This window comes from Hylobates moloch, unplaced genomic scaffold (genome assembly GCF_009828535.3).
Source record: "Hylobates moloch isolate HMO894 unplaced genomic scaffold, HMol_V3 SCAFFOLD_2, whole genome shotgun sequence".
Lineage (NCBI taxonomy): Eukaryota > Metazoa > Chordata > Mammalia > Primates > Hylobatidae > Hylobates > Hylobates moloch.
The window spans coordinates 152,624,079-152,649,588 of NW_026652277.1; the positions used below are offsets into that span (position 1 = coordinate 152,624,079).

Below are 25,510 nucleotides of genomic sequence, written 5' to 3' on the forward strand. Positions count from 1 at the left end.
TTTCCTTTTAACTTATATTCATAAAATATAACAAGCTAAAAAGATGATTTTTTTCTCTGAGGAAACAGTGACATCTAGTGGAAAGTTTTAGTCATCGCAGACATTTATTTATATGTTCTTCCAAAGGTCAAGAGGCAAAGGAATGCATGAAATAAGATAATTCTCAGTAGGGGCTTATTTATCACACACCTGGCACCATACTACATGCCCTATTTAATGTACATAAATAGTTCTTCCTTTTTTTTTTCTTTTGAGACAGTCTCTCGCTCTGTCACACAGGCTGGAGTGCAGTGGCACCATCTCAGCTCACTGCAACCTCCGACTCCCGGGTTCAAGCGATTCTCCTGCCTCAGCCTCCCAAGTAGCTGGGACTACAGGTGCATGCCACCACGCCCGGCTGGTTTTTTTTTTTTTTTTTTTTGAGACCGAATCTCACTCTTGTCGCCCACGCTGGAGTGCAATGGCACAATCTCAGCTCACTGCAACCTCGGCCTCCTGGGTTCAAGCAATTCTCCCTGCCTCAGCGTCCCAAGTAGCTGGATTACAAGTGCCTGCCACCACATCCAGCTAATTTTTTGTATTTTTAGTAGAGACGGGGTTTCACCATGTTGGCCAGGCTGGTCTCGAACTCCTGACCTCAGGCGATCCACCCACCTTGGCCTCCCAAAGTGCTGGTATTACAGGCATGAGCCACCGTGCCCGACGAATTTTTGTATTTTTAGTAGAGACGGGGTTTCACCATGTTGGCCAGGTTGATCGAATTCCTGACCTCAGATGATCCGCCCGCCTCCGCCTCTCAAAGTGCTGGGATTACAGGCGTGAGCCACTGCGCCCAGCCTGATTTTTCCTTTTTTAAATATAAGTAGAAAAAAAAAAAATCCTGGCATGTGAATTTACATATTTACTCTTAGCATCATTCTTTTCCCTATGATTTTCCAAGATAATGTTCCAGGAATAAGTCGTGAACATGAGGCCTGGCGTGGTGGCTCATGCCTGTAATCCCAGCACTTGGGGAGGCCGAGGTGGGAGGATAACTTGAGGTCAGGAGTTTGAGACCACCCTGGCCAACATGGGTGAAACCCTGTTTCTACTAAAAGTACAAAAATTAGCCGGTGTGGTAGCTCGCACCTGTGGTCCCAGATACTCAGGAGGCTGAGACTGGAGAATCACTTGAATCTGGGAAGCAGAGGTTGCAGTGAGCCGAGATCATGCCACTGCACTCCAGCCTGGGCGACAGAGCAAGACTCTGTCTAAAAAGAAAAGCAGGGAATTTGACACAAAGAAAGTGAACTAGAATTAGATCTTTGAGGCCAGTGGATTTTAGGTAAAAGAAAAATATCAGCTCTTCCTTTTCTTTAACCTGTTCCTTGAGGACAATGCCATAGAATGTTGTGAGCATCTGCAAGCATAACCAGGAGGTGGGCTCTCACTGAACAGCACTTACCGACTCCCACCGGGGCCCGCACCGTGTAGTGCATGCAGCCCAGGTGGTCCATCTGCGTGCACTCTGATGTGTGGTGCAGGATGGAGGAAGCGAAGAACCTGAAGTTCTGCACAGACCGGGGAATGTCCATGGTTCTTGCCAGTGCTAAGGTTTTCCCTGTAAGAAGCAAACAACATAAAGCACTATCAGCTAATGGGGACGCTCTATCCGTCAGCTTCCACTGCCCACGTGTCCCAACTCACACTGAAACGGCCTGGATTCCTTCTAGCCTGGGGCAGGCATTCCTTGACCTCACAAAGACTTGATCATGGTTTGATAAAACCATACAATATTTAGGTATAAGGTTGGAAACTGAGGTGGGGGGTTAAAATTGAGTCAATAATCTTTGTTCTGAGGACTGAACACATCATTCTCATCATCAATTTGCCAGGGGCTACCACTTCACCCACATAAACTCTTGCAATTCAAAATCACCAGGCTTTGTACCTGTGACAAAGGCACTGAAATATGGGTGTTAGGACAGTTGTATTTGCACAGCACAAAACGAAACACTTTTATACACATGTAATGTGCATTTCATGACCTCCCAACACATGGTAGAGTCATCAGAAGAGCGGCTGGGAACGCCCTGGCACAGGATGCTGTGTGGCACCTGCTTGCCCATCACATGCCCTGCACGTCCTAGCCCCTGGATGGAACAGAAAGAGAAACAGAAGCTTACCTGGACTGCTACTGAGTTCTCTTTAGTGATGCAGGGAGACTGGCCAGGAACACCAGCAGAGAACTATTTTCTTTTTAAGGGCTTGGACTCAGGCTGCTTTCTAATTTTTGGTTGGTTTATGGCACACATGTAATTTTTAAAACTCTTGGCTTGTCCTAACAGATATTCTTGCAAAAATTTACAGATATTTACTCCATTACCCTGACCTCTCGGAAAGAGTGGGAAAAAAAATGAGAAGTGTCGGGAGTGGAATGGTGACTGACATATCAGAAAACATCCTAAATAATCTGACTGCATAACTGCTTTTCAAATTATCTTTGCTTTGAAATTCTCTGCTTAGAATGAGTAGGAGACTGCATGATCAGCCCTAGTTCTTCATCTCTCCCTATATCCATGCCCTTTGCTGTGTATATTTGCACTTCCTTTCATCCAATGGACAGAGTATATTTCTTTGCCCCTCAGCTTTTGGATCCAGCCATGTGACTTTCTCTGGCCATCTGAATGAGACAGGGGCGGGCCAGCCACAAGTCCTGGCCTTCCCAGGCCTGGAGCAGGGGAGGGTTTGCTCTCCACTTCTACTATTGCCAGAGGAGCAGGCATATGGGCTGGCCCGATGACCCCAGGAGGGGTAACATGAAGAATCAGAGATGCCCTGAGTCCCATGTTACAGTTAAGAGGCAACTCTCACCTTGGTCTTTAGACTCAGCCTGGGCAAACTCCTCCAGGGACTGCTCCAGCAAATCCGCCACCTGGTTCAGGACCTGCGAGCGCTCCTGGGGGCTGCGGGATGACCAGCCAGGAAAGGCTTCTCTGGCAGCCTTGACCGCAGCTTCGATCTTTGAGGAGCAAATGGGAGAAAGGGTCACCTTAAAGCTGTTACTCCTTACGGGATGGATGAAACAAGAATCCTCAGGTCTCCACACACCTAATTTTTGTTTTGTTTTGTTTTTTAGATGGATTCTCACTCTGTAGCCCAGCCTGGAGGGCAGTGGCGCAATTTTGGCTCACTGCAAAGTCTGCCTCCGGGGTTCCAGTGATTCTCCCACCTCAGCCTCCCGAACAGCTGGGATTACAGGCATGTGCCACCATGCCCAGCTAATTTTTGTATTTTTAGTAGAAAGGGGGTTTCACCATGCTGACCAGGCCGGTCTCGAGCTCCTGAATGCAAGTGAACCACTCGCCTTGGCCTCCCAAAGTGTTGGGATTACAGGTGTGACCCACTGCGCCTGGCCCACCCTAATTTTGAATATTCAACATGTCCCAGTGCTGAGCCACTCACAAAGTAGATGACACAGGTGTTTACATGACCAGCAAAGGAGGGGTACCATAGAAACAAAGAAACACGCTCCATTTCAACCAGTGCATCCCGAATGTGGTAATCAGATCATTAGAAAGAAGCTATCTGAATTTTAAAAGATGTACATTTTCAATCACTTCAGAAACTGGAATTTTTAAAAATATTGTGGGCCAGGAGTGGTGGCTCATGCCTGTAATCTTAGCACTTTGGGAGGCTGGGTTGGGAGGATCGCTTGAGCCCAGGAGTTTGAGACCAGCCTGGTCAACACAATGTGACCCTGTCTCTACACAAAGTTTTTTAAAAAAAATTAGTTGGGCATGGTGGTGCATGCCTGTAGTCCTAGCTTCTCAGGGGGCTGAGGTGGGAGGATTACTTGAGCCCAGGAGGTAGAAGCTGTAGTGAGCTGTAATTGTGCCACTGCACTCCAGCCTAGGTGACAGAGTGAGACCCTGTCTCAAAAAAATGTATATGTTATACATATATAATATATATAGTGTATATATATATATTATATATAGTAAAGGAATAAAATTAATCTAGATATGTGGAATCTCTAAAGCTTCTAACTCAGCTCTGATATATCTTATAAGGTCTGAAATTTTGCGTGAAATCGCATCCTCAGATTGTCATTTTCACTTGAAATGACTAATTATATTCATAATTTATTGACTAATTTTTATATAAGGGAATATGCTAAATAGTATACACAAATTATTTTATTTAAGTCCTTTTAAAATTCTATAACATAAGTATTGCTACGCCCATTTTATAGATGAGAAAACTGAGACACAGAAACTCAAGTAACTTGCCATAGGTCACACAGCTAATAAGTGGCAGAATCAGGACTCAAACCCAGATTTTGGTGGTTCCCAGGACCACAGGTTGCTCTGTCTGCTGCCTGATTCTGCCCAGTGGAAGAGGCCTTACTGGGGAAGCGGAGATTTGTGGCTTGGATACCTGGTTTTAGAGTTACATACAAATGGAAACAATGTATATATGGGAAGGTATGGGCAGGGTCAACTCATGGCCAAAATGTGATGTAGGCAAAATAATTTTCAAGTCCTCTTCTGCCTGTCTCTTCTCTCCGGCAATGTCTAAGTAGTGCCTTCTCCAGAGATGACAAATCCCTAACCCGTGTCTCACTCCACTCCTTTCTCACGTGCATGAAAAATTATAATCACAGCTGTCTTGCACCACTGGGCCCTGGCTCAGACTCAGAATCCTTTTCCATAGGCTTCTGGCAGCCGTGAGCATCTTTCTTGGAGCACTTGACCTGAAGCAATCTAGCCGCCTGAGCCTGTGCTAGCCCTCATGCCAAACCTGACCCACACCCCTCCTTCATTTTCCTCATGCAAAGTAACTGATATGGCTAGGCTTTGTGTCTCAACCCAAATCTCATCTTGAATTGTAATCCCCGTGTGTTGAGGGAGGAAAATGATTGGTTTGTGGGGGCTATTTTCATAATAGTGAGTGAATTCTCATGAGATCTAATGGTTTTATAAATGGTAGTTTTTCTTGGGCTTCACATGCTGTCTCGCCTGCCGCCAGACATGCCTGCTTCCCCTTCGGCCATGATTGTAAGTTTCCTGAGGCCTCCCCAGCCATGCAGAGCTATGAGTCAATTAAACCTCTTTCCTTAATAAATTATCCAGTCTCAGGTAGCATCTTTATAGCAGTGTGAGAACGAACTAATATAGTCACTTTTAGCTGAGCTGAAGTAATGTATAAAATGATGGTGGCTTCACCTCAAAAACTAAATCTCGAATGTGGACCTGCAGACAGGATGGGGGAAGAGATGGCTTTGGTGACCTCCATCACTAGCTGCAGCCATAAGGAAGCCCCACTGCCAGCCAGCAAGAGGAGCATGAATTCCTACAGTCAATGTAAAAATCTGATCTTTTTGCTATTCAGAAAATTCAAGTCCACTCATATTCTCTAAGTTGCCTTATAGCACATCTTATGTCCATGTAATATAGAATATATATTAATGTACTACATACAATAATATTAGCATAAGCTAATACATAGAAAGCATTTACTATATGCCAAGCATTAAGGGCTTTACACATATTAGTCTGTTTAATCCTCAGAATGACACTATAAAGTAGATATCATTATTATCCTCATTTTATAGATGAGGAGACTGAGGCATGCAGAAGTTCGGCTCTAAGCCAAGGCCATAGATACCAAGTGGTGCAGCTTGTCTTTGAACCAGGCAGTCTGACTCTAGTATGTGCTTGTAACTGCAATGCTATAATGCAAATGTGCTATGTACATGTGTGTGTGCACACATGTGCACATGCCCATGGATCTAAGCATCAGAGATGAGAGTGTTAGCACTGTCCTCTGTAAAATAAGGATCATAATAGAGACTTCTAGGTTGTTACCATTTGCTTCCTTGGATAATCCATGTTAAAGGGCTTACTGAATGTACACTACCAGACTTTAAAATAATACTACAAAGCTATAGTAACCTAAATAGCATGGCACTGGGGTAAAAACAGACACATAGACCAATGAAATAGAATAGAGAATCTAGAAATAAATCGATGCATTTACAGCCAACTCGTTTTTTACAAAGCTGCCAAAAATATGCACTGGTGAAAGATAGTCTCTCCAATAAATGGTGCTGGGAAAACTGGATAACCAAATGCAGAAGAATGAAACTAGACCCCTATCTCTCACCAAATCAAATCAAAACAGATTAAAGACTTAGATAGATGTAAGACCCAAAACTGTGAAACTACTATAAGAAAACATAGGGTAAATACTTCAGGACATTGATTTGGGCAAAGATTTTTTTGGATACGACCTCAAAAGCACAGGCAACAAAATAAAATTAAATAAATAAATAAATAAATAAAATAACATCAAGCTAAAAAGCTGCTGCACAACAGAGGAAACAATCAACAGAGTTAAGAGGCAACCTACAGAATGGGAGAAAATATTTGCAAACTATCCATCTGACAAGGGATTAATAACCAGAATATATAAGGAGCTTCAGCTTATATATATTCATATACGACTCAATAGCCCCCCCCCAAAAAAATCCAATTTAAAAATAGGCAAATGATCTAAATAGATATTCCACAAAAGAAGATGTACAAATGGCCAACAGGTATATAAAAAATGCTTAACATCACTAATTATTAGGGAAATGCAAGTCAAAACCACAACGAGTTATCACCTCATCCCAGTTAAAATGGCCATTATCAAAAAACAAGAAATAAAAAGGGCTGGTGAAGCTGCAGAAAAAAAGACAAGACACATACACTGTTGGTGGGAAAGTAAATTACTGCAGCCATTATGGAAAATGTATGAAGGTTTCTCAAAAAAAAAACTAAAAATAGAACAACAATGTGATCCAGCAATCCCACTACTGGAAATTATCCAAAGAAAAGGAAATCAGTATACTGAAGAGATAACTGTACCCCCATATTTGTTGCAGCACTATTTACAATAGTCAAGATATGGACTCAACCTAATGTCTATCAACAGATGAATGGATAAAGAAAATATGGTATATATACACAACGGAATATTATTCAGCCATAAAAAGGAATAAAATCCTGTCATTTGCAGCAGCACAATTTGAGCTGGAGGATATTACGTTAAGTGAAGTAAGCCAGGCACAAAAATACAAATATTACGTGTTCTCACTCATATGTGGAAGCTTAAAAAAGCTGATCTCATGGAGGTAGAGAGTAGAATTATGGTTACCAGAGGCTGGGAAGGGTAGAGGAGAGGATAGAGGTTGGCTAATTTTTTTTTTTTTTTTTTTTTTTTTTGTGGCGCAATCTCGGCTCACTGCAAGCTCCGCCTCCCGGGTTCACGCCATTCTCCTGCCTCAGCCTCTCCGAGTAGCTGGGACTACAGGCGCCCGCCACCATGCCCGGCTAATTTTTTGTATTTTTTAGTAGAGACGGGGTTTCACCGTGGTCTCGATCTCCTGACCTCGTGATCCGCCCACCTCAGCCTCCCAAAGTGCTGGGATTACAAGCGTGAGCCACCGCGCCCGGCCGAGGTTGGCTAATTAATACAAAAATATGGTTAAAAGGAGTAAGTTCTAGTAGAGTGACAATAGTTAACAATAATTTATTGTATATTTCACAATAGTTAGAAGAAAAGATTTGGAATGTTCCCAACACCAAGAAATGATAAATGTTTAATGTGATGGAGATCCTAATTACCCTGATTTGATCATGACACACTGTATGCATGTATCAAAATGTGACATATGCCCATAAAGATGTACAATTATTATGTATCAATTTTTTAATTTTTTTGTTAAAAAAGGGCTTAATGACTGCAAAGCACAAAGCAAAAGCTGAATAAACAGGAGCCACTGTTAGCAGCACCAGCAACATTTTCCTGAGTGATGTTTTGGGAAATTGGACATGTGGTTTGTATGGTAACCATATTTTTCAAGCCAGAAAAAAATTATGACTTATGGGATCAGATAGGATATTTGGAAGTTGGATTGCTGAGAAATTGAACATATCTATTACTCTACTAGCTAGTGCATCCATACCTCATTCCATTTTCTAAAACGGTATGAGCCATTAGCTGCAGGAAATATTTCAGCTGAATTTGGCATGTTTGTCATTTTTAACTTCACTTTGGCAAACAAGGAAGAGTGGAAAACACAAAGCTGGATTTCCCAGAGCTGTGTTAGGTCATTTGAAGCAAACAAAATTGCAGATTATAATTTAACCAATGCATTAACCAACATTTGCAAACATTAATCCCTAAGTCTAAAGGTTTATTTTAAATGCAAGACAGATTTGAAGTATTAACAAAAAAGAAAAAAAAGCAATGTTCTTAAAAAAAAACTTTGCATAGAATATATATTTTTATATGAAGGCTATAATTATATTTTAAATAATCTAGTTCTTTGTGCCTTAAAAAGAATAAATTATAATTCATAAGGCATTAGATGACTATATATACATCAGCTACATTTACCACTTCAGATATATTTACATTCTCAGTGCAATAATTGATAGCTAATCAAATATATCTCAAATATTTTACAAAATTCTCCAAGTAAAATTAATTCTACATCACTAAAAAAATGTAATGCATATGTCATTAAACACTTTGGATAAGAAAAAAGATGCTGTTAAATCTAACTTCAAAAATATATGGGAATTTGATTTTGAGTTTCATCATTCAAATGATTGATTTTATTTTATTAGGTATTTTGAAGACATGACAAATTATGAGAAGCCCACACAGTTTTTTCTTGTTTGTTTGTTTTAGTAGAGCTATACTTTTTTTTTAATTCCATGGATATACTGGTAAATTTAAGCAGTGCTTGGTGGAGAAAAGGGAATATTTAACAAAGTGATAGCTCTTACAAATAATACTTTGTACTAGATACTGATTAGGAAATGTTTGAGAATTACAAAAAAAAACTGCACACAGGGCTGTGTTAGCTTGGCTAGAAAAATGACTTACTTTCTGCATATAGTAAGAGATTTGTTCTATGTATCATACAGTCCAGTTACAAGGTACATCTTCTTAGAACTAGAATCTTCCTTCTACCATCTTTAACAATCCTACATCTTCCCCCAACTCCCTCTGCTTTTAGAAAATTGTTACCCATAATTGGTCAACATATTAAACACACTTCAGTCTTCTTTAAGTGCATATACTCACCTCGTCTTTTCCACTATTTGGCACTTTGCAATACACTTCCCCCGTTGATGGGTCGTAAGAATCTATATATGAGCTACAAGGTAAAAATTTTCCATCTATGAAGTTTTCCAGCATCAAAAGTGCCTTTGTTCCAGCCATAGCAAGGAAAAATTCTGCCTTTCCTCTTTACGACTGAGCACTCAGGTTGTCCCTACCACTGTCTGGACTCCTGAGTGAGCCTCCCCCTTCCCAGCCCCCATCTTCCCCTTTACCAATCAGTGAGTGTGGGAGGGCACCTGACGCTCTCAGAGAGCATTCCTGTCTCCAAACTCAGAACTAAGAGAGTGGCTGAATGTTTCACGGACTTCTAGTACATTACCTGACATGGATAATTGTGTGTAAAAGTAACAGCTACTTACTTATGTGTTCGTAGCCCTTTAAAATCGTCAAAAGGCATCTGTGCATGTGATTTTATTGGGTTCACACTGTAAACTGTTCATTGCTCAAACACTGATTGGCTGCCAGGCCCCGAAGCAAGTCCTTTACATGAATTTACTCATTTATTCCACACAACAATCCTGTATGAAGTAACCATTACTTCCTCTCTTTTATAGAAGAAACTGAGCCTTGGAGAGATTAGACCATTTTTCCACGGTCACATAGTTAGCAGGGGATGAACTGTAGCCCTTTAATCTCCAAATCATACACTTTTCCCTCAACGCATCACTGCTCACCCTGCAGAGGTAACTGAAGACAGATGCCCTCTTTCCATGGCTCATCTGTGTTTCTTTACCTTGGCTGCCCTCTCTCGGAAGAGCTGTCTCTCCATGCCAAAACCGGGGCCACAGTGGCTGCTCACATCTTCCTAGATGTGCCATGGAGATAAAGACAAGCCAAAAACATGTGTGACACATATAGCCAGGGGTTCAGATCCCTGACGTGGCTGAGAATTTCTACAAATTGGTAAGAGAACTGAGCACCCCAACAGAAAAGATAAGCAAAGATACAAAAAAGCGATCCATAGGAAAAGGAACACAATTGGCTAATGAATATATTCACAATGCTCAGCCTTGTTATTAAGCAAGCAATGTGAAATACAGAGGTGGCCTGATTTGCCAATCATACTGGAGAGCATTTTTAAAGATTGAGAACATCCACCCTGTGAGGATGTGGAGAATCATCCCTAGTCCATAGGTGGGAGGGTTCGCAGAACATTGCTTGGGGCAATTTGTCAGGGTCTGGTCAATTTCTCTTCTAGGAATCTCTCCTACAGAATTACGTGGTCATGAACAAGTACATAAGTCACAGGACATCGTTTTTTATCATAACTTAAAAATCAAAACAACCTAAATGTCCATCAATTGGAGAATATTAGAGTATAATAGTTATATTCATAACAGGGAATACTACTTAGACATTAGAAGGATGTATTGTTAAGTGAAAAAAGAAAACTAGTGAATAATATATACAGTATAGTTTCTTTGGCTATTTACATGGTTGATGGGAAGCCATTTTTACTCTAAGTACTTTTTAACTGCTTGGATATTTTATGGCAAGCCTATATTACTTTTATAATTATGATTTATAGTTATAATTCAGTTGAACATTAGGTACCAATATTCTAAAATTCATTGATCACATGAGGGCACTTGCTGGCCATGCACCTCCTTAGGCCCTCTCTGCTTCCATCTTTATTGGTCCCTAGATATTCTCCAAAATTCTTGCTAATCTCTGATGCAAAGCAACAGGCAACCCGTTCCCTGTGGAACTAAGCTCCAGGCCCCTCTCAGCCTATCTGAAGATTATCTATGACACTCTGCTGAACAAAGGACCAACTTCTTGGTCTTTTTTTTTTTTTTTTTTTTTTGCAGCTCAAAAGTTCTGCAGAAGCTTTGGAAATATAACTCATTATCTTTAACTACATTCTTTTTTTTTCTTTTTTTTTTTGACAGAGTCTCACTTTGTCGCCCAGGCTGGGGTGCTGTGGTGTGACCTTAGCTCGCTGCAGCCTTGAACTCCTGGGTTCAAGTGATTCTCCTGCCCCAGCCTTCCAAGTCACTGGGACTACAGGTGCGTGCCACCACGCCTGGCTAATTTTTGTATTTTTTGTAGAGACGAGGTCTCGCTATGTTGGCCAGGCTGATCTTGAACTCCTGGGCTCCAGTGATCCTCTTGCCTCAGCTTCCCAAAATGCTGAGATTATAGGCATAAGCCACTGTGCCCAGCCATAACCACATTCTTAGTAAGAGCTCAATCTCCTCACCAGTAAAAAGTAGGAAAGCAGTATAAAGATGTTTAAAGATGTACATTTTTTCTCAGCTTAAAATTTTTAACATTCCTTTTCTGTTACTTTTTTGTTTTTAAATGAACTTTTATTTATTCCTTGCACCATACACAAAAAATATTTTTGAATCCATTTATTTATTTTTATTTTTGGATGCAAGTTTCCCTGTTACTCAGGCTGCAGTGCAGTGGTGTGATCATAGCTTACTGCAGCCTTGAACTCCTGGGCTCAAATAATCCTCCTGCCTCAGGCTCCTGAGTAATTAGGACTACAGGCATGCCACACCATGTCTGGCTAATTTATTATTGTTACTATTATTGCTATTTTGTAGAAACAGGGTCTTGCCTACATTGCCCAGGCTGGTCGCAAACTTTTTTTTCCTTTTATTTTGTGTTAATGATTTTCGGTCATATTACTATGCTTTTGTTGAAAATCTCTTCTGATTTTTTTAAACACTGGTCACATATATATAAATACAGTTATCACCACATAACAACATTTCAGTGAATGACAGACTCCATATACAACGAAGGTCCCATAAAATTATAATGGAGCTAAAAAGTTCCTATTGCCTAGTGACATCATAGCCATCGTAATGTCATAGTGAGAGGCAATACTCACGTTTGTGGTGATGCTGATGCAAACAAACCCACTACACTGCCACTTGTATAAAAGTCTAGCACATACAGTTATGTACAGTACCTAATACTTGATAGTGATAATAAATGACTGTTAGTGGTTTATGTATTTACTATCTGTACTTTTATCATTATTTTAGGGTATACTCTTTCTACTTATTAAAAAAAAAAGTTAACTGTAAAAAAAACCTCAGACGGGTGCTTTAGGAGATTTTCCAGAAGAATGTATTGCTATCTGAGGAGATGGCAGCTTCATGCATGTGACTGCCCCTGAAGACCTTCCAGTGGGACAAGATGTGGAGGTGGAAAGTATTGATTATCCTGACCCTGTGTAGACCTAGGATAATGTGAGTGTTTGTGTCTTCATTTTTAACAAAAAAATTGAAAAGTAAAAAAATTTAAAGTAAAAAATGTAAAAACAGAAAAAAGCTTATGGAAAAAGGGATATATAGAAAATATATTTGTACAGCTGTACAATGTATGTGTTTTAAGCTGTTATTACAAAATTACAAAAAGTCAAAAAGTATTTTACAAATAGAAAAGTTCATATAGTAGGAAAGTTACAGTGAGCTAAGGTTAATTTATTATCGAAGAAAAGTATTTGCTCATAACTTTAGTGCAGCCTAAGTGTACAGTATAGTGTCCAGTACTGTCCTAGGCCTTCACATTCACTCACCATTCACACACTGACTCACCCAGAACAAATTCCATGGATAAGTGCACTATATAGGTGTACCACTTTTTATCTTTTATACTTTATTTTTTATGTATTTTTCTGTTTAGATACACAAATACTTACCATTGTGTTACAATGGTATTCAGGACAGTAACGTGCTGTGCAGGTTTGTAGCCTAGAAGCAACAGGCTATCCCATCTAGCCTAGGTGTGTAGTAGGCTGCACCATCTTGGTGTAAGCACACGCTAAAATTTTTGCACAACCATAAAATCAATTAATGTCACATTTCTCAGAATGTATTCCCAACATGAAGCAAGGCATAACTATTAAATACATATATGGGTAAATAAATACAATCACATATACAGTCAGCGTCCATTCAGAAAACAGAAAGCATGGCAGGTTTGTCAAGGTTTAATACCAGGAAATGTTTACCCAGATGAAGCTGAAACAGCATGTAATGGCTGCTGAGATAACCCAGAGATTAGCAACCACAAAAAGCAGCTGCCATTCTTTAAACTGGAGGACAAAAAGGAAGAGGTGGGCTACGAGAAACCAGAAACTTTCAGGGGAGCCCCCTCCCTCTGCCCCAGCTGGTGCTGGGACTTTTTTTTTTTTTTTTGAGATAGAGTCTCGCTCTGTCGCCCAGGCTGGAGTGCAGTGGCTCCATCTCAGCTCACTACAACCTCCGCCTCCCAGGTTCAAGCAACTCTCCTGTCTCAGCCTCCCGAGTAGCTGGGATTACAGGCGCACACTGCCATGCCCAGCTAATTGTTTGTATTTTAGTACAGATGGGATTTCACCATGTTGCCCAGGCTGGTCTCAAACTCCTGAGCTCGGGCAATCCACCCACCTCGGACTCCCAAAGTGCTAGGATTACAGGTCTGAGCCACCGTGCCTGGCCGGTGCTGGGACTTCTGAAGGGCATGGTGTGGCTGATGCTGGGAGGCCCAGAGCAGCTGGAGTCTGGAGCTGGTGCCGTTGCCTGTCGCTGGAGAGTCGCTGACAGGGACTGGAGACAGAAGGTAGTCTCAGCCTCTTTCTGGTGCTGCCCACGGTCAGAAGGTCAGCTGGAGACAGAATGTGAGAAATATGCAGGTCCCAGTCCTGGCACCACAGAGCAAAGTACCAAGAAGTGAGCTTGGTGCTGACCGACAGTGAGTACCATCCGGTATGTGCATAAAGACTTCTGTAGCCCATCTCCCTGGGTCTCCAACAACTCTGCCTAATGTTGATGGACTCATCAGAGTGTTTGTCTTTCTGTACAGAATGCAAAGGATTCTAATGGGAGGACTATGGAAGGGAGATCTTTTTGAAGAAAGGACTTTTCCCAGATGGCATGAGAGAGGAATTTTCTGCCACGTGACAGCAGAAGAGGGCAGAAACTGGACACAGTGCTTCTAAAGAGTGCCTGGTGCTGATCAGAACTCCCCACACAAGATCAGGCCCAGTGGCAGAGTAGGCGTGTCTGTCAGTTACAGTGGCTTCCTTGTGCCATTGGCTACTCAAGCTGAGCCTTCGCTGGTTTTTCTTTTTTTTTTTTTTTTGAGACAGAGTTTTGCTCTTGTTGCCCAGGCTGGAGTGCAATGGCACGATCTCAGCTCACAGCAATCTCCGCTTCCTGGGTTCAAGTGATTCTCCTGCCTCAGCTTCCCGAGTAGCTGGGATTACAGGCGCATGCCACCACGCCCGGCTAATTTTGTATTTTTAGTAGAGATGGGGTTTCACCATGTTAGTCAGGCTGGTCTCAAACTTCTGACCTCAAGTGATTCGCCCTCCTTGGCCTCCCAAAGTGCTGGGATTACATGCATGAGCCACCGCGTCCAGCCTCGCTGGTTTTTCACAATGTACTGGGCCTTCCCTCCCTTCCCGCTCTGTCCTGTCAGCCCTTTTCTGTCCACAAAGCAACCATTTGATCCCCACCTGCAGGTCAACCACAGAGATGACCCTGCAACCAGAGCTCAGCTGAGCTGGAAGAGACTTTCACCCTGGAGGACAGAGCATGGGCCTCACTCAGAGTCTGGCCATGTCTGTTGACCCCAGTCCTGATACCAGAGCTCTGACATGCCCTCAAGGCCTTTTCTCTAAGCTTGGCACCAATGTTTCTCCTGTTGGTTTCCCTTGAAGAGACACAAAATCCTGTATCTGGGCCTAGTGGCTGAGAACCTACTTCCAGGTAGTTCTACCTGCTTCACCGGATGTGTGGGTATCACCTGCTCCTGAATTCTTCTGGCTGGCTCCATCTGCTTGCCAGTGTGTCCTGCTGAATGCAGATCTGTTCTTACCATATACCTGTAACACCACTCTGACCCATGGGTGAAGCATACTCCCATTTGCGGTAACAGAATCTACCCCCCACCACATCCCAAGGGGTGGATTCACTGCCAGGTCCTGCACGGTGAGGACAGGGGACTCAAGACCTTGAGTGCAACTGAGAAAAAATTATAAATTGGAGGTATTAAGTATACTAATATTCTAAGAGAACTAGTTGCTCTAGAATATTACAAAAGAGAATAGGGTGTTTTTATCTAATAGAGCAAAAGTTACTCTCTTTAAAAGGGGAGAGGCAATCCTGATTTAGGGTGCCCCAGGTGTACTGGAGTTCTGAACTACCCATAGTGGTAAACAAAAATCACAGCACGGTAGCATGAGGCAGCTGGGAGGGGTACGCTAGACTCAGGAGAAACACAGGATGGGGAACGGAGAGTTCCCTATGAGTGAAATGAAGCCATGAGAGTTCATTCATTTGGCGAAGGATAGGGGAGGATGGATACAGAAGCATGGAGAGGAAGTTAAAAGACAGACAAGATGGTAATTCCAGGCCAAATAAATACCTGTTCTGGGGCGTCATTTTCCTTCTGTCTCCACAAGAAACTTGCTCACTGGATTATCATCTATTCGTTCTTCTCCTCTCTCCTGGCACTTTCAGCCTTTAAATGAACTCCTTTCTCCAATATAACATCATATAAACAAAATAATATAATAAACAAAAATTTAAAAGAACCTTCTCTGGCTCTCTGGCCTCTGTCCTCTCCTCTATAATCCTTCTCTCCTACTGAAAATGTTACACAGAATGAATGAAAATGAAAGTGCTGTTGTTATAGGAATAAATACCCTCACTTATATGTGGCAGGATGTTGTTCTCTTGCCCATCTGCCACCCCCTCAAACCCCAGTCTTCTTAGCCTCACTCCTAGGAGGAAGTACTGTGCACAATCACACATCAGAATTATCCTGTGCAAGGTTATCAATATGAAACACCAGAGGTTTCTTTGGTTGCATGTGCTCCACTCTGAGGAATCTGGGGACGTGCCCTTGCTCTCCAAGGTTAGCGCTCAGAATGGGACCACTGTCTTGGGATGATGGATGGTTGCAGGATCCCCCAAGAGATAGAGCTGAAGGCTAGAAAAACTGGGTGAGGAGAGGAACAATGTATAAGAGAGAAATTCAAGAAGTATGTATATGGGATTCTGTTTCAAGTGTGAACAGATAAGACCTTAACACGTATGCTTATATTAAACTCAGCCATTTTGGAGAAAATGCTAGGTGCCCCCTGTGGTGGCCACCCCTAATGTTCTCTAACATACAGTTCTCCTCCTGAGTACTCCTCAGCCCCTTTGCAATGAGGTGGGGCTGTTTGGATAGTTCTGGTCGGGGTCTTTGAGTAAAAGCCAAGCCTGCTGGGATCTGTCCACTGTCTCTCCCACTTCCATGTAGACCAAGAAGGCTGTGTGTTCCAGGTGGCAGGTACAGGATGGAGAACCTCTGTCAGCCTGGACTGCTGAGTCACTCTATGGAGTACAGTTTTATTATGTGGTGATAATTAGCATGAAATAACCATGTGTTTTCCTATGCCACTTTGGGGGTCAATTTCTAACCAATCACAGCATAAACAATCCTACCCTTCTTAGCAGGCATATAACTTTAGTTGGCTAAAATTTCAAAATTTCTCATGGATGCTATCTTGCAGATACCAGTCCCTGGGCACTGATCCCATATCTAGACAGGAATAGAGCCCTCTGTGAGGAGACATGGCTCTTTTCCTCCAAAAGGGCATGGCCAAATGCGTGGGGCCTGACGGGTGCGACATACCATGTTAATGATGCAATCCTAGCCTACTTCTCTAACCAAGGAGGTGAAAGTCCAGTGCCCAGCTCAGAGGCAAGACTTAAAAGCCGTGGTCAGTGGAGGAAGGTAAGAGCCTCCAGGGCGAAGGTGTACACCTCCTCCAGTATGGAAACAGTGCTAAGATGACAAAACTTAAACCCAGTTAAGGGGTATCGAATTGGTATTACAAAGGCCACGAACTGTGGAAGCAGCTACCATCTGACTCCATGGTCCCTTGATTGATATTTGTGACTGGACACTTGTGGAGGATCAGACATTGGGATCAATTAAGATGCAGGTGTTCTGGGCCAAATGGCCAAGGATAATCAGAGAAAATAATACCTTACACCAAATATACTAAGTGGAAAAAATTGCTCAGCAAAGTGGACTACAGAAATGATTCTGACTCACAATATCTTATAATGGGTGTAACTGGCATTGTTTTTCTTTTCAAAACGTACAAGGTATGAGACTCCCTCACTCTCAACTCCCATGCAGCAGCAGATCCTCCAGGCTTCCTAACTCTGTGGTCAGATCCAGTTTGACCAAGGGAAAGATTTTTAGGAACTGATTTTCACAGGAAGGGTTTTACTTGGCCAGGCACCACTTCTTATCATCCAAGAGATTTACCAACATGTTTTCAGGCATATCTAGAATAGAAGAGGTGCAGGGCTTATAACATGGGCTTCTTGGGCCATGTATACAATTGACCAGGAATGAAGCCAGGGATCTCACTGCTTATTTGTTTACCCTGGGAGGAAGCCCTGGTTGCCTAGACTTTCATTCTGGGATCAAGAACAAAGGACAGATGCAAAGACTTGCCCAGTATATAGCTGAACAGGGATCAGCATTAGGCAGAATAGGTACCCAGAAATCTACATTAACTCTCTGTTAAGGTGCCAGGAACAACAAAGTGGAGATAAAATTTCCCTATGGCATGTGAGATTCAGGGGCAACACAAACAGGAGTCTTTCAGAAAAAGACTCTGTATCTTGAAGTGGATTGTTTAATGCCAGGCATGGTGGCTCACGTCTGTAATCCTAGAACTTTGGGAGGCCTGAGGTGGAAGGATCACTTGAGCCCAGGAGTTTGAGACCAGCCCGGGCAACAAAGTGAGACCCCTATGTCTATAAAAAAAATAGAAAAAAATTAGCCGGGTGTGGTGGTGCATGCTTGTAGTCCCAGCTACTTGGGAGGCTAAGGTGGATCACTTGAGCTCCGGGCGGTCAAGGCTGCTGTGAACTGTGATCGTGCAGTGGCACAATCATTGCTCACTGCACTCCAGCCTGGGTGACAGTGAGACCCTCTGCTGGATGCTGAGCCAGAAAAGTTAAGGTAATGTTCTCAACAATTCTCCATCCACTGAAGAACTAGGGTAGTGGGAGTGGGGCTGAGCGTGGGATTTCCCCAACCCCTAGACAGCAGGGCTCCAAGATGAGTCAGAGAATAGCCTCGTCCTCCCTATAGCAGGAACAAAGTGGGGTTAGAGACATTTTTGCTTCAATTGATGAAATGTTAATAGAGGCTGGTTGAATAGCTGTGATCTATACATGTTAATTTCTTGATTTTGATTATTGTGGTTGTGCAGAAGATAGATAGATAGATAGATAGATAGATAGATAGATAGATAGATAGATAGATAGATAGATAGTCTCACTCTGTCACCCAGGCTGGAATGCAGTGGCACAAACATGGCTCACTACAGCCTCCATCTCTTGGTGTCAGGCAATCCTCCCACCTCAGCCTCCCAAGTAGCTGGAATTACAGTCATGCACTACCATGACTGGCTATTTTTTTTATAATTTTTTGTAGCGACAGGGTCTCACTATGTTGCCCAGGCTGGTCTTAACTCCTGGACTCAAGCATTCTCCTGGTCTTGAACTCCCAAAGTGCTGGGAATACAGGTGTGAGCCACTGCACCCGACCTGTGGAGAATACTTTGTAGGAAACTGATATTCAATTCAGTAGTGATGGGACATCATGTGGCAACATGGTTTAGGAAAAAAATTGTTTCTGTTGGACTTAGAACTTTTCATTTATTTGAAATATTTTCCAAAATATTCATAACAGAAAAGGAAGTGGACTCTTAACTCATATCATGAACATATTACTCATACCACATAAACAATTAACAAAAAAAATGTTTTTAAAGAAGGGAAATGTTAAAATCCCCAGTCAGGGCTGGGGAAAGGCTATGATAGATTAGGATAGCTTCAATGGCACTTATTGCTAATGTTCTAATCATTAGTAGAGGGAACAGTTTATGGGGTTTTCTTAATTGTTTTTGATCTACATATTAAATACAAATGTGCTTTTGCTTGTATTAAATACTATAACAAAAATTTAAAGACTATGATTTAGAACAGTTTTATATTTATAGAAATACTGCAGCCAGTTTCCCCCCAATATGAACATCTTATTCTAGAACAGTACATTTGCCACAATTAAGGAACCAGTAGTGATACATTCTTAACTAAACTCCGTAATTTATTGATATTTCCTTAGTTTTTACCTAATGTCTTTGGTACAGGATCCCACTCATGACACCACATTACATTTCCTTATGTCTCCTTAGGTCCTCATGGCAATGAGTTTCTCAGATTTTTCTTTTGTTTGATGACCTTCACAGTTTTAATGAGTCTTGGCCAAGAATTTTGTAGGATGCTCCTCTGTTAAAATTTGCCTGATGTTTTTCTCATGATTAGAGTGGTGTTGTGAGTTTTTAAGAGGAAGATCAAAGAGAAAAAGTGCCATCTTCACCACATTATTATACATAGGTATATATCATTATATATAATCAACATGACGTCACTCTTGATGTTAACCTTGATCACCTGGCTGAAGTAGTACTTGTCAGGTTTTTCCATTATAAAATTCTTTTCACTCCTTTTCCATACCGTACTCTTTGGAAAGAAGTCACTATGCTCAGCCCCACACATGAGGAGGGGAGTGTTATGTTCTACCTCCATGAAGGCAAAGTATCTACATAAATTATTTGAAATGCTTTTACAAAAGAGATTTGTCTCTTCATTTCCCCTTTCTTATTTATTCAACCTCCCTTTATTTATTCAATCATTTATTCATACTGGTATGGACTCAAAGGTGTATTTCCTAAGGACAGTCATTCTGTTTCTTTTCTAGGTTTTTTAGTTAAATGTTTATTTAGTTAGTTTTCCCACAGGCTTATAGTAAAAAATATTTAAGGATATACTGATTTCTTTCCATTACATACAAATATATACACATATACACATGCATATATGTAAAATATATTTGTTGTATACACATGTAATACACAGGTATATGTATTACACACATTTTAAAAAATTTTTACTTTGCTGATTTATTTCTATTACTTTGTATTCCACAAATGACTTGAGATGACTTACAGAAATAAAAATACATACATTATAATAGGTTGTGGGGGAGAAAATATTAGGAAGAATGAAAAATAAGTGCTTGCAAACAAGATAAAGCCAGGTATACAGGTAGTTTACAAAATGCCTAAGATCCTGTACACTTTGGGGCCTCAAATTTGGCTGTCAGCTTCCTGGTAGCCAAAACAAAGAGAAAACCATCATGCGTATAAAGCTATCTGAAGCTTTAATAAGTAGTCTCATTTTCATTTTTGAAAATAATCTTAAATTTTCTTCATTAGGTTATTTAGAAAAGTGTCTTTTATATGTCCCATGACTAAGGTATTTCTAAAAACTCATTTTAATATATAGAACTTTTGAGTATTATGCTTTTGATAACCTGGGGTTTTCTTCATCACTAAGAATACACTCAATTTTTGTAAATCAACATTTTAGAAGGTGTTTAAGGAAATAAGCCTAGCCAAGGTAAAACTCCTCAGATGAAAATGTCAGTATGCTGTCACACAGGAGGCTCTCTGGGACATCAACAGTATTTTGCTGAAATTACCATGGTTCAATATCTGGCTTATAGGCTTTGGGATCTGAATTTGTCAATATACTGAGAATAGGCTCATTTAACTAAACTCAAGAGGTTAATATTTAACACTCAAATTCTAATTTATTTATATACTATGAGAAGTATATCAGAAAACCCACAGATTCTTGTGTCCTCATTCTTGGCACATTCCCTTCCTCTAATTAAACTACTTGAATTGCCAAATAATCAAACTTCAGCACATTTATTCTTACCTTCAGCAGCACTTATGCAGTTCAGTAAAAGTTAAAGGACCAACAAGGAACCAGAAGAGACATTAGACAAATCAAAATTCAACAGTATTTGAATCTATCTCAGAGTTATGTATTTATCCTCTAATTGGGCCTGGCCTGGCCAAGGGAGCCAGGAAGTCTTTCCTTTCTGGACAGAGTGCAATCATTTGAATATTTATGTCCTTGCAAAATTCATGATGAAATTTAATTCCCAATATAACAGTATTAAGAGTTGAGACCTTTTAATTACAAGATTGGGCCATGAGGGCTCCATCCTCATGCAGGAGATTAATGTCCTCATAAAAGCGCTTGAGGGAGCAAGTTTATCCCTTCAGCTCTTCTGCCTCGTGCGAACACGGTGTTTGTCCCTTCTGCCATGTAAGGACACAGCAAGAGACGTCATGTTTAAAGCAGAGAGCCCTCACCAGACACCACATCTGTTGGTGTCTTGATCTTGGAATTCCCAGCCTCTAGAATGTTAAGACATAAATGGCTGTTATTATAAATTACCCAGTTTAGGGTATTTTGCTATAGCAGCTCGAACAGACTGAGAGACAGGGCTTTGAATGAGTAGCATTTGTTGCTGTGAACCTTTCTCAAGATTCCATGGATAACTAAGCCCTCTTATGAATGGCACAAACCTTCTTTAAATCTTTGCAGATATCTTGCTATTTTTGTTTTCCATTTTGTTGTTAATTCCTGTTCCTTTGTAGATTTGACTTTTCTCTCTGACCAATTTTAGAATCTTTGTCTTTGGTATTCTGCAGTTTCACTAAAATGTACTTAGAAGTGGATTTCTTTTTATTTACCATCCTTGAAATGTGTTGTATTGCTTCTATTTGTGAATTCATGTCTTTCATCAGTTCTGGAAAAGTTTACAGCTATTTTATTTTTTGATATTGTACATCCATTCTCTGTATTCCCACTTTCTAAAACTTTAATTTTATGTAATATATACCTTCTCATTCTAGTCTCCATTCCACATGAACTTATTCATATCTTTATCTTATTGTGCTGTATTGTGGGTAAATTCTCTGATCTATGCTTCCAGCTACTAATTCTTCCTTTGGCTGTATCTAATCTGTTTAATCTAAATAGTTTTTAGTTTCAATTATATATTTCACACTTAAACGTTATGTTTGATTTTAAAACACATGGTCATTTTATAGTCTCTTATTTACTCACATTTCCACCTCTTATAAGGAAATATTAAATATTTAAATATTTTGGCCAGCTATTTTATGTTCTGTAACCAGTAATTCCAGTATCTGTAGTCTGTTTAAATGATTCCAAACCTGAAAGATAACTCCCATATCTATAGTCTGATCCACTGAGTTCACTTTATAACATAACTCTTCAAGAGCAGTGTTAACTGCTGATTATCAAATTCTTGAAGGAAACTTGTAACAGTATATTTTTTACATATATTCATTTTTTTTCTGCTTTGCTATTTAAGTCCTCTATGACCTTGTTTGTTTACATGATCTATAAGGCAGAGCTATGAGAATTCCTCAATAATTGTAACTATGCCCTTTAATTTTTAATTTCTATTAAATTTCATTATGCATTTTTATGTCATTTGGTACAGTTTTATTGTGCATTATACTTGTTATTAATATGAAATTCTCTTACCTTAATTTTTTTTTACTTGCTTTAAATTCTTAGTCCAGTGTTAATATTGCTATTCTTGATTTCTGGAGAGGCAGTGTAGTATCTTTGAACATGCCTCAGTCAGACTTAAATCTAAATTCAAATCATGGTTCCATAATTTACTAGTTTTTAGTAATCCCTCTGAGCTTTAGTCTTCTCATCTATAGACTGAGGTTAATAATACCTGCCTCATATAATTATAGATACGTCATGTTAAATGAGTATATGAAAATTGTTTGGCACATGGTAGACACCCAACAGATTACAGTTATTTTTGTCTCCCCAGTACATCTGTGCCCTTTCTTCTTTAAATCTATGGTTTTATTTATTTATAAAATAGGAATATTTTGTAGATAGCATATCATTAGCTTTGCAGTTTGAGCCTACATTTTAAAGATAAAAACCTATTTTCATTTACTGTAATAATCACAACCTTTATCTTCATTTAATTTTCTTGTTTCCTTTCCATCTTTTGCTGTACAGACTTAGTTTCTCTGCTTTTGTTTTTTTTTTGTTTTTTTTTTTTTGCATTGATATGAATAGTTTCACTAATTCCATTCGTGGTTACTGTAAACATTCTTAAAACTTTGTTTTATGGGATTATCAGAATAACAAAATAACATAGTCCCTTTATGGACTATAAGTAACTTAATGCTTTTCTTTCCCTATTTCATATCCCCATAAGTGGCGCAATAATTTAATTCACTTACTTCATTATTTTGTTTTGCATTGTATTTTACACCTACATTTACACTATTAACTTACTTGGTTTCAGTGTGAAAAAGCAGCTTCTGACCTAGCATTCACACTAGGCGGTGGCGTTCTCCTGCTGAACAATTAACAATTCTCAAATCTCTAACATCAGATGAGGTCACTGTAATCCGGATAAAATGAGATACTGTAATCATGCCTGAGCACAGACAAAAACAAAGTCACTGTGCAAACCATAAATAGCCAACCTTTTCTTGTGGCTAACATGGGTGACTAGTTGCTTCTTTCCTTTCCTCCCACCCACAACATAAAAATTAAGATACCCAATTGCAAAATCACTCCCACTTTCTGACAGCGCTCAATCCAGAAGAAACCCTTGCTCACTTGAGCCCTCCTTAAAATTAGCTGCATGTACTCAAATTCTTAGCAAGCCCCTCCTTACACCTTCCCACTGAGAAGCACCTATAGACCCCAGTGGTGTGCAGTCTCTCTTGCTGCAGCAAGCATCAATGAAACTAATTTTGATTACAATTATGCCCTGGTGATCTTTGATGACATCAACAAATGAGTGGCATTAACAAATGTTTGCCGCAGAATTTTCTACCATCACCTACCCCCCAGTCTTAAAGTTTTGAATTATCTCTTTATGATACCCTGTCCCCTGGATGGACTATCAGCCCTATTAAGACTCAAGCCCCAGAGCTTTCTCTTGTGCCTGGAATATGGCAGGCTCATAATTAGATGAGGAAAGAATGAATGTTTTTTCTGCTTACATATTTCTATAAATATTTTACAGGGAAACTAGAAGATGATTCAGTAGTTTGTATTGGGCCTACTTGTCTTGATTTTTTGAAAATTGTATAATTTTGACTAATTTCTGTACATCAGGATCTGTAATTGTTATTTTTATATCAATAAAAAATACCTCTAAAACTTCTATTGAAAAATATTGATTACATAATAAAATGAAAATAACTTGGCTAACGCTCACAACTATGTAAAAAAATGCATTGGAGAGACAGAAAAGAAATACATGAAAACACTGGCAGCAGTTACCTTTAGGTGACAGAACTGTGGGTTAAGTTTACTCTTCCCTATATTTTCTGTATTTTCCAAATTTTCTGAAGTCACTATGATTGCATTTTAACAATGGTTAAAACTATTGATTTGCATACTCATGGGAAAAAAATAGCTATGCCTAGAAACTGGTCTCTAAAACATTTCTCACAGTAGAGAGGCTCAAATGTCATGAATGTGTGAATAATACTGACAAATCAAAACACGGTTCTGTGATGTGTTCAAGCCACATTATCCTAGAGGTTAACTGTTCAGAAGAATCTCACAAAGAGTCAAAGTCAGAGGACAAAGTCATTAGTGTGAAGAAAGAGTAAAATTATAAAAAAGAAGAGAGTCAGGACAAGAAATACCTGAAGCAAAATGACACAAAATGGATGTACTATAAATTATGGATGAAAGTAACACGGTGAGGAAATCAGAGCATAACCAAGCTTGGGCATGCCTGCTCTACCTCTTTGTCACTTAATTAACTCGAGCCTTCCACTGCCAACAGTCTTCTCACACAGTGGATCCTTGAAACAATATCACCACTCCTTTCAACCACAATCAATCATCAATAAAACGCAAATAAAAAGATTGTGCTTAAACACTTAGAGAAGGAATAAATGCATTCATTTCTACTACTACTATTTGTTTATGCTAAATTGTAAACTAAAATTCTTAATTCGATCATGGTCTTATATAATATACAGAGTGGATGGTTTCTTGTTTTTACTCCCCCTACCTTAAACCCCAATCCATTTCCCTTTCCTAACAGCACCCTGAATTTCCAAACCTCCCACAACTGTTAGCTATATGCTTTGTGTGATATTTACTTCACACTCAAACACAGGATATCCTAGGGAAGTATTAATAAATAAAACTCAATCATAGTCAATGATGAGATGTTTCTAGGACTTCTGGAGAAGATACGCTCTTTTAGTCTGTCCTTGCCCTGGATGGGAGATCTGAGGATATAAGTGTGGAATTATTACATCTTGTCAAGAACCTGGCATTACAGAAGAGGTTTTTTATTTGTTTTAAGACAAGGTCTTGCTCTGTTGCCCAGGCTGGACTGCAGTGATGTGATCATGGCTCACTGC

The 25,510-nt window shown here is 40.1% G+C and overlaps 1 protein-coding gene across 9 annotated transcripts in view; it reads right to left on the bottom strand.

Annotated features, from left to right (window-relative positions):
* Positions 1-25,510, bottom strand: part of HBS1L (HBS1 like translational GTPase) — a 220,996-nt gene that overhangs the window by 23,355 nt on the left and 172,131 nt on the right. For 7 of the 9 annotated variants that reach the window (XM_058435573.1, XM_032159465.2, XM_032159474.2 and 4 more), the window contains 2 exons: positions 2,854-3,001; positions 1,445-1,600 (listed from right to left, as the gene is read on the bottom strand). In XM_058435573.1, coding sequence (XP_058291556.1) covers positions 1,445-1,600; positions 2,854-3,001 — 304 coding nt within the window. Of the gene's footprint in view, positions 1-1,444; positions 1,601-2,853; positions 3,002-9,123; positions 9,828-25,510 lie in introns of those variants that run through there. The other 2 variants (XM_032159508.2, XM_032159498.2) reach the window with 1 other exon arrangement.